The sequence below is a fragment of the Phacochoerus africanus genome, chromosome 10 (genome assembly GCF_016906955.1).
Source record: "Phacochoerus africanus isolate WHEZ1 chromosome 10, ROS_Pafr_v1, whole genome shotgun sequence".
NCBI lineage: Eukaryota > Metazoa > Chordata > Mammalia > Artiodactyla > Suidae > Phacochoerus > Phacochoerus africanus.
Genome location: NC_062553.1, coordinates 65,597,837 through 65,608,445, shown reverse-complemented (window position 1 = coordinate 65,608,445; position 10,609 = coordinate 65,597,837). Strand labels below are relative to the sequence as shown.

At 33.4% G+C, this 10,609-nt stretch overlaps 1 protein-coding gene across 1 annotated transcript in view; it reads left to right on the top strand.

Moving 5' to 3' along the window:
* The first annotated feature begins 9,628 nt into the window (after positions 1–9,628).
* The window catches only part of LOC125137432 (transmembrane protease serine 11F-like), a 76,234-nt gene continuing 75,253 nt past the window's right edge, over positions 9,629–10,609 (top strand). Inside the window, exons 1-2 of the mRNA XM_047798118.1 lie at positions 9,629–9,698; positions 9,832–9,932. Of these exons, the coding sequence (XP_047654074.1) occupies positions 9,629–9,698; positions 9,832–9,932 (171 nt within the window). The remainder of the gene's footprint in view (positions 9,699–9,831; positions 9,933–10,609) is intronic.

Here is a 10,609-nt window from a genome sequence, read left to right as displayed (position 1 = left end):
AGGTTTGATATAGCATTTGTTTGGTTTGAAAAATTTAATTCAGTGTTTCTCAAAGTGTGTATTGTGGACTTGGGAATCCCTGAGACTGTCATGGGCTGTTGACATCAAAACTTAAGTATCATATGTGGCCATCTCTGTATTGACATTTGTATTCAATAAAGTAAAAGCATGATGGTTAAAACTGATTAGCACTAAGTAATCAATGCAGGGGCACCAAACTACACCAGGAATCATTATATTTTTTTTGCTTTTAAGCACTGCCAGGAAAAAACAAAAACAAAAAAAACCTTTTTTTCCAGTTTCACTTAAAAATGTTCTTGATGAGGCAGTAAAAATTAATTTTATTAAATCTTAACAACTGAGCATAGATTTTCTTCAATGTGCTAGGTAACAAGATGAAAAGCATTCATAAACACTTCTGCTGTGTATTGAAGGACAATGGTTGTCTTGAGGAAGGTTCTTGGACATTTGAATTGAAACCTAAAATAGTCACTATTTAACATATAGCACCACTTTTACTTGAAAGGAGCAACTGATAGACAAAATCATGGTTATTTAGATTTAGTTCTTTTGCAGACAGTTTCTTAAAACTCAAGTGAGTCCGTCACTTCAATGAAAATAACTAATAATGTGCTTGTGATGAAATTAAAACTCTCAAGTGAAAATTAGAAATTGTGAAAATTTATCTAATCCCCTGTAAATTGAGAGCTTTTATAATGAAGTCTATGTTGATACTATATATGAAATGTTTCAGTGTTTGGGAGATCTGTATGACTATGTGAACCAAGTCAACCAATACTTTATAAATAGCCAATGCATGATATTACAAAATCATACATATTAAAGGATCCACTTACAAAGCAACAGAGATTGAGGGATTTTAACATAACAAAGTACAATTTCATTGGCTTGGCTCCAGATGCTATATTGCAACAACTAACCTCAGAGAAACCACCACTTTTTAAGATTTAATGTAGGACCAAAGAATACCTACAATTATTTGAATAGGCTATCAAATACTCCTTTTTTTCCAACTACATCTCTATGTAGACAGAATTTTCCTAAAACACTTCAATCAAAACAATTCACTGCAGTGCAGTGAGTTCAAAAGCAGATAGACATAAATTGAGATTCACAATGCTTTTTAAAATATAGTTTAAAATAGTTATTTTACAATGGCTGATTATTTTTATTTTAAATTAATACATAAACATTTAAAGATTTTTAGTTTTATTTTTTAACAGAGTAAATATTGATAGACAGCCCACATAAACCAGAACTGTGTAGCGTTTTCAATAATTTTTAAGGGTATGTAGAAATTATGAGAACAAAATATCTGAGTATCTTTGATTTAATTCTTTGCAAAGGAGAAGCCAACAATAACAGAACTATGTAATGATAGGGTGTTAATTTATTAGTCTTGAAGCTAGATTTCAAAACAGAAAAACCACAAAAAACGTCATCTGTTATTTTTTCATTTAGTGACTCAGCCTACCACATTTTTAACATAGTGACTGTGCATCTCATGACAGCAAATCAGAAGCTTTAAAAAGTATGATGCTAGTGCTCTAGGTGATATTTTCTGTTCATTTGTTTTAATTACTATGTATCTTCTGGTCCCAAGCATTCAACATAATTGCTTCCACAATCACACAGAAGATTTCTAACAATATTCATATATTTGGATGATCAGAACTTTGGGTGACCCTACTACAAATCATCCTGGTTTGTCATAGATCACATGATTAAAAATCATTCAAGTATAACTATTTGGGAAATGAAAAAGACACAGAGATAATACTGTCTAAAATTTCTTTTGGCAGACATAGAAATAGAGGCCCAGAGAGGGGTAGATAACATGCAAGGTTACTATGTGACTGATTCTGGAACTGGAATCTAGTTTCCTAGTCAACTACTCTTTTCACTCTGTTACTATTTATTCTCTCCAGATACCCACTTTCTGATATGTGAAATCTTTTGTACAAAGTATTGAATTACAATGTTACGATAATTCTATAGACCTCAATCAGTGATCTTGTGAAATTTTCACCCATTCCTTCAGTCCACTAGGAAGGCCCAGGTTTATTAAATTATTGTTTTGAGGTATTAAAATCGAGGTGAGAAGATTCAAAACTGAAAATCCAATGTGGAAGTTTCACTTAATTTTTCAGGAAGTCCTGTTCTAGTTGCTGCTACCTTACATGTCACGACAAAAATGATTTTTACTGTCATTATTTGAGTTAACATTGAGAAACTGGAGCCTCTGAGAGATTATAGATAAAGAGCATTTAAAGAGCCATGCTCTGAGGACATTCTGAAGTTTATACGTAAAGGAACACTTGAGCACAGTAATCTTCAGAATTCCTATGTTCCTTCTCTCATTTCTTTTATTTTCAAAAATTGTTTTCTGCCTATTTTTTCTCTTTCTACTCTTCCCATTTCCCAACCTCACACCTATAATGAATTAGTGATTTAAAAAACATTACATTTATTCAATAACTGTATGTTGCCAGTTTTCACATATAATCTTATCCTTATATAAATATCTATATTTTTTAATATTTTTGTGCATATCTTCACAGTATATTTTCTTCTCTTTAAAACTGTATACAGCTTTCTCTACATGGGTCTGGCGTATTTCTTAAGGCTCTTACGAGTTATGCTGTATAGTTTTTTGCTTTTGTGAAAGAAATGATATTGTTATTATTTACAGTTTGCTAGTACCGATAAAGTTATTAATTTTGGTATATTTATGTTTTGAATCAAATCACTTTGAAATCTTTTATTAGTGTACCAGTTTTCCATTTATTTAGCTTAGATTTTCTATGTAGAAATAGTATTTTTTACCTATCTGACTTTCAATAGTTAAAAATTCTTTTACAATTTCCTGCCATATCATATTATATCATGAACATACAGAAAACTGTTAGGTAATATTTGAATCCCTCCCTTTAACAATGTAAAAAATGATGATTCAGAGGAAATCTATGATAACCTATGTTAATATTATCTAGTTTTTAAAAAAGGATGCATGTTAATCTGTAATCAATCCCTATAATCCCTACTGAAATAGGTTTAACGTCATTATATCAGTTGCTATAAAATAATTACATTGTTATTCATGGAGAATTAAGAATAAATCATCCTCTTTTAAACCTTTAGCAATATATTTGATAAAATTTTAGTTGTTTATAACACACTTCTGGAAGTTGTAAAATAATAATTAAATACCTATTTACCACTGGTTTCTATCCTAAACCAAAGAGTGGACATGAGAGAATAATTTATAATCTTTGAGATGTGTCATTAAGCACAAATTTCTAATCTTGTAGTTAATAGGGCATAATAACTATAGCTCTCATGAGGAAATCCTGACCAATCAACCTTGCATTATGGCTGGTTTCATTCATGAATTAAAGGCAGAAAGAAATTCCTCCAGCATTCTTGATAGCTCAGTAGGTTAAGGATCTGGTATTGTCCCTGCTTTTGCATGGGTTCAATCCCTGGCCCAGGAACTTCTGCATGCCACAGCCAAAAAAAGGAAGGAAAGGAAAGGAAAGGAAAGGAAAGGAAAGGAAAGGAAAGGAAAGGAAAGGAAAGGAAAAAGGAAAGGAAAAAGGAAAGGAAAGGAAAGGAAAAGAAACTCCTCCTTGTAAGAGGTACTTGACATGCATAGATAATGAGAAATATAAGTAAGGGTTTAGTACACTCACTAGAGAGGAATGAAACAAAGCACATGGTTTAGAAAGAGATGGAGATTAATGGAGTTCAGTGTTATGTGAATTTGGAATGAAATAAGAAATTGTCCAGAGTTGAATGAGAATCATTAACATGTTACTAGATGAGGAGTAGTTTTGGGAGAGATATTGAGAGATGGTATTCAGATCAGGGCCAGACTTGGAAATAGAATCTTCAAAAAGCAAAAGCAGGAGAGTCTTTGAGTGATACTCATCCCTCAGCCTGGTTACTGGATCTCTGTGGTCTGTGCCTACTAGTATAGAAGCCAAGTAAAGTAAATCACCTCTGTAAATTCTGTTTTCACCCCCCAATCAGAAATCTAATTTAGTAGAAGTTTTACATTATATCTAGTTCATAGGATCCCAGAGGAACAACTTAATTCATTCTAGAACAGCTTCTTGGTAGTTCTAATTTGGATGCCTAAGGATCAAATTAAAGAGATATTTTTCAAAACCAGTGCTATTACCTGTTAATAGTAAAGATGACTGTTTAGTAAAACATGTATATGTATCTGTATGAATACTCTGCTGTAATATAAAATATATTTTTACTATAGAACATAGTAAACTTTGGTAGGGGTGAGTAGCTGCACTAAAATGTATTAAACTCTTCATAACTGATGAAGAAAAACTGAATGTCCACAAGATTACTTTTGAACATGATTAGGAGGTCAGCTAGGGTGGGGACAGTAGTGGGAGTAGTCAATCCCCAGCAGGGAGGAATATTTTATCAATGATGTTGTCTAAAATTTCTGGTGCATGGTGACAATAATAACCTCACCAACATTAATCAGTTTTATTTTGTTTTAGAATTATTTACAGACAATACACACAGCATAACAGACAGCTTCTACAAGCCATGACTTGAGTCTGAGTGCACCATGTCATCTGAAAATAGTGATAGTTTTACTTCTTCTTTTCTGTTTTAGAATTCTTTTATTTCTTTTTCTTCTCTGATTGCTGTGGCTAGGACTTCCAGACCTATGTTGAATAAAAGTAGTGAGAGTGGGCATCCCTGTCTTCTGATCTTAAAGGAAATGCCTTCAGCTTTTCATTGTTGTGTATGATGTTAGCTGTGAGTTTGTCATATATGGTTTTTATTATGTTTAAGTATGCTCCTTCTGTGCCCACTTTCTGAAGCGTTTTTTTCAGAAATGGATGTTGAATTTTATCAAAATTTTTTCAGCATCTGTTGAAATGATCATATAGTTTTTAATTCTTCAATTTCTTAATGTGGTATCACATTGGTTGATTTGCAGATATTGAAAAAATCCTTGCATCCCTGGGAAAAGTCCCATTTCATCATGATGCATGAATATTTTAGTGTATGTTGGAGTTGGTTTGCTAGTATTTTGTTGAGGACTTCTGAATCTGTGTTCATCAGTGATATTGGCCTGTAATTTTCTCATTTTTTTATAATATCTATCTGGTTTTGGTATCAGGGTGATTGTGGCCTCATAGAATGAGCTTGGAAGTATACCCTCCTCTTCAATTTTTTGGAACAGTTTCAGAGAAATATGTGTTAATTCTTCTCTAAACGTTTGGTAGAATTCACCTGGAAGCCATCGGATTCTAGACTTTTATTTGTAGGGAGTTTCTTAATTACGGATTCAACTTCTTTCAGCTTTTTATACCTGATATATGAAAGAAAGCCTTGGGTAAAAATTCCTTCATAATTCTATTCTTTCCAAATCATTAAATTGAGTTTATTGGAGTCTGATAAATTATGAAAATGAATAAGCTAGATATGTCTAGAAAATATTCTATAGATTCATATTCATATCTGTCTCACTAGGCTTTTATAGAACTTAAGGACTATCTTACTGTATAATATGCAAGGTCAGTAATATTTAAACTATTTCAAACATGGGATGAAATAAAAATGTGGGAGTATTTGCTGATAGGAAATGTTGCTTGTTTGGCTTCCCTGAATCCTACAAGAATCTTCTCTGTAGTAATGATGTATGCTCCTGTAGCATGTTGCATTTTTCTATCACAATGTACTTTACTGGGATTACTTGCTGGATGATTGTCTTCTTTGTTCAATTATAAGGTCTTTGCAGACAGAAATTCATACTGTTTGCTACAGCATGCTTAGCAATTAGCATACTGTTTGACAAATAGTAGGTGCTCAACAGATATTGTTCAATGAATGTATGCATGTATAAGTGACTATTTGAATCCAATTTCTAGAAGTACTCTTAGTTTGAGAATTTCTAGAGATGACAAAGTGGTTTGATTATTTTGGATGACCACATATTTTGGAATAAGAACTACATAGAGGAGTTCCTGTCGTGGCGCAGTGGTTAACGAATCCGACTAGGAACCATGAGGTTGCGGGTTCGATCCCTGCCCTTGCTCAGTGGGTTAATGATCCCGTGTTGCCGTGAGCTGTGGTGTAGGTTGCAGACGCGGCTCGGATCCGCGTTGTTGTGGCTCTGGCGTAGGCCAGTGACTACAGCTCCGATTTGACCCCTAGCCTGGGAACCTCCATATGCCGCTGGAGCGGCCCAAAGAAATAGCAGAAAGACCAAAAAAAAAAAAAAAAGCTACATAGATATAACGAGTCAATAATTTAAAAGTAAAACAGAGAAATCTTTTATGATATTCAATAAAATCTTAATACAAATTTTCATTATCTCTTTAAGGATGTTGTGAAAACTCTTAACTATACAGTCAGGAGACTACATTGTTGTCTACATTGTATTCTTTACTTTCTCTTTTCCTTTTCTCCTATTCTTCTTTCTCTTGCTTGTCCTCTCTATTCCTACTTCTCCTTCTTTTGCATTTTCTTCTAGAATCTGGTACATTAATTTCTAGCCAAGATAACGCACTTGCATGAATAGAAAGATAGAAAAAAAGAAAGAGAAAAATAAAAAGAGAAAAGAAAGGAAGGAAGAAGGAGAGAAAATATATTATAAGGGTGGATACATCATTAGGATTGTCCTGAAAATTTGGAATTTTTTTTCCACATAGAGAAATAGCATCCCTATGCTATTTCTGAGCTTTCCTGAGCTCTTTCCTGAGCTTTCCAGATAAGAATAAACCATCAAGCATAATATTAGTGTTGGATTAAGTCCTATATATAGGATAACAGGATATAATCAATCAAGAACTCAAAGATCATTTATTTCAATAGTCCTTAATGTGTCTTATATCATAAAACCTATAGCAAATCTGATTAAAATGATAAATTATATACATATACATACAAACAACTGTTTATAGTAATTTCAGTAAATCCACCTGAAATATATTCACAGACCCTGAACCTAGTCCAAATCCTGAAAATTATCTATTCTTTCTACCTAACTAGCTAGGTAGAAAGATAGCTATCATCTATCATCTATATACCTACCTATTCATTCTTCCATCCTTCTATCTAGGAAATGAGATCTAGAGATGCTATCTGTATTATTTAGATGCATAACTATGAGGTGATGTCTGTAACCAGGGCCCCAGGTTTCCTGATCATGCTTCCTCCTACTCTTTGTGCTAGAAAGGAGATTATAGAAGGAAAAAGGACTTTTTTACACATCTCTGGTATTCTCATATATTTTCTTAACAGTTGCCTCCCTCCGTTCTAAAAAGTAATTGAGCTATGTGTCCATAAAAGACTGCTTTGGTTCACATGTCTGTGAAGAAATCTTAGAATGTACAGGATCAATGCTATAAGATTCAGTGGTTATTTCCTATAGTTCTTTCTACATCTTCGCTGACTTTCCTAGAAAAAATGGTTTCAGATCCTCCATTCCAACCTCATCATTTTCTTAAATAACAAAATGCTCTAAGATAGACGACCAAGTTGATAGCACTATGCTATTGATAGTGAAGGTTAAAAGTACCTTGCTCCAGGAAATAAGCAGGTTAAGTTGGACAAATCATTTTGGTAATGCTTAGAATGAAACTTCTACTTGTGGCTCAGCAAGCTGCTCACCATTCCTCTGACAATTAATGGTGCACATGTACAAAATGACCTGCAACCATATCATGGTCCTAAGGTAGAGTGAATATCAATAAGAAGAATTAAAGGTAATGATGACTCCTTTAGTTCGGGAAATGCTTTAGTTGTTGGGGAAGAATATTCCTTGACAATTGGATGCCTCTATTTGGGAGGTGAAGCAAAAGCCTAAATGTAGGGTTCCCAGTTCATTAGTGTGATGTAGGGAAATCAGTATGGAAGAAATGCAACTTTACATACAGTCATGAGCTATGCCCTTCATAGTTTTGCATGTTAATGTCAAACATGACACCAATAAAGCTTTTCAATTTTTTTTTTTCTATTGCTGTTCATGAATTTGACCACTCCTTGTTCACGGGTCATTCCAATGATCCAGGGCATTAATTATCTAATCTTTGTGATGACGGAGAAGTACACACTCTCCGTGAGGGTCTGGGGACATATCTCCTTGTATCATTCTTTGGCACAGTATTACCAGCCACTCTGTGATTTTGCCATTTGATTTTGATGCTATCACTATGCTCAGAGCATTTTTTTTAAAGGAAAGTTCTTTTGATGTAAGAATCCTTGGCATTAAGAAGCAACTCTGGATCCTTAACCCACCAAGCAAGGCCAGGGATAGAACCTGCATCTTCATGGATACTAGTTACCACTGAGCCTCAATGGGAACTCCGGACTTGCTTCTTGTATGGCATAATTTCCCCCACTTAAGTCACAGAGTTTTATTTTCTACTATATTATTATTTTAAAATATAAAGAGCTGAGAATATTTTTATGAATTTTAACAAATATCAATTATGAGACCATTTATTAATGAGAAATATTTTAATGTAAACATTAAAACCATTTAAAAAGCATATTTGCACACCATTAATTTCAAATTAGTGCAGTATTACTATATGGAAAATAAAAATAATAATTGGATATAGTCATATACTAAAATTAATATATTTTCCATACCTTTTTTGTTAATTGTTTAATTTTTTGTTTTTGAAGAAAATTAAATCTCCAGAGAACAAAAGTTACTTTTCGTAGGTTAAGCTATAATTTTCAACATAGTTAAAGTGATTTGGTTTCTGTGAACTACTCATTCAGAAATTTTTATTACTGCTCAAAATGTTATTGTTACACATCTCTTTTTTACATTATTTACGATTATACAAACTGACAGTCTTCTCCAGTGTTTCCCTTTATAAAATGTCTTGGGAAATATATTTCATATTAATGTCTTAGTGAAACAGCATGGTAAAAGTGTTAAGATTAGATTCATATTGTATGTGTAATATTTTAGATAAAATATATATAAAAGATATTAGATATGTATGAACAACAAAGACTCAAAAGCTTTTTTTTCTTTCCCTTTAATATTTCCTGGCTCTGACCTTTAAAAGCAGCTCTTAAAATTGCCGTATTCATCCTGCAGCTTCACTGATCTACATTAGAGTTTCATGTTTTCAGACTAAAACCTCTGAGGCTGAATGCAGTTATCTAAAGTGACTATACTGAAGAATTCACACACACTAAAATGGACTAAGCTGTTGTTAATGATGAGAAAGGAGAAAAAATGTTTTGAAGTGGGTTTTTTTTTTGCCTTTTGGGGGATAAATAAATTACTTTAATAAAATCTATTATCTTTCTGTTATCAGAGCTACAATGGACAATATTAGAAAAAGCTAAGACAGTCCTAATATTTTACTCATGAAAAAATAAGCCCCAAGTAGCTGAGCAGCCAGCCCATTATCATACCACCAAAGGCAGCAAGGACAAGCATCCTGGCCCATCGGCCCAGGACTTTCCCACACAACTGCCCCTCATGGTCCCTCAAAGGGGAGAAGATATGACAGTTCTGATGAAGGGGCACAAAGTATCATCACTGCACTTTAAAGTTTATTGATTTATTTATTGGAACACAAATGGAGGTCACACCTCAATGCTGATCATACTTCCCAACCAGGAAGTGGGATCTCTGAGTCAGCGCGGCGTGTTGTTCCTCTGCGAAGGTATGGACAGTTGCTTCATTGCGTGAAATCAGCTGGCACAAAATTGATCATGTTCTTATCGGAGATTTCCAGGCTGCAGACCTCAGTGACTAGTCACTAAACTGGTCAGACTTGTTTCCTTTCTTGTTGCCAGTGACTCTGATTATTTTCCAGCCTCCCAGCCCTAACTTGAAGGATAAAGATCAGATGGTGACTGAACAGAAGCTGCCCGGGTCCTGGGTCCATGATGTACGCGTAAGTACTCAGCTTTTCTCAGTCAGGGTCATCAGCAGGACAGAGGGATAGGGCTCCTGAGACAAGCAGGACGGATATTGACTGGTGGAGAGGGCTTGAAAACTAAGAGTTTTTCATGTGTGTTACTGTATTTTGTGTTAAAGTTTTGTTAATTTTAATAGTAATAATTTTTTTTAAACAAAAGGAACTAATGTCCTTTCTTTCTAAATGATAGAGATAGAAATTATATACAGTAATAAATTATCTATACCTCAAAGAATGAAGTATTTAATACAGTTTATTTAATTTCTTTAGTATGATTAATAGCTTGGTATAAAATTTTGTCTTATGTTACCTATTGAAGCCTATTCTTGGAAAGCTTGAAATTTAATTGTAAGAGAAGAGTCTATTAGAGCTCTTATTTCTTTAACTCTAAATAATAGAAAGTATGATAGCAACAGTATTAGTGTATCTATCATACAAATGAAATGATGAAATTAAAATATTCATATCTAAAAAATTATTGAATTAACAAAATCTAAACTCTATGTGACACTGGTCATAATTGAACTCCAAAACAACTGATTAATTAATGAACTTAAGGCAAACTATTTTGTATTTACTTTTATATTTATGTAACTTCAGGCTATTATTTTACAGACTCAGAAGTGAATAACTGCTATTTGATGAGAGTGATT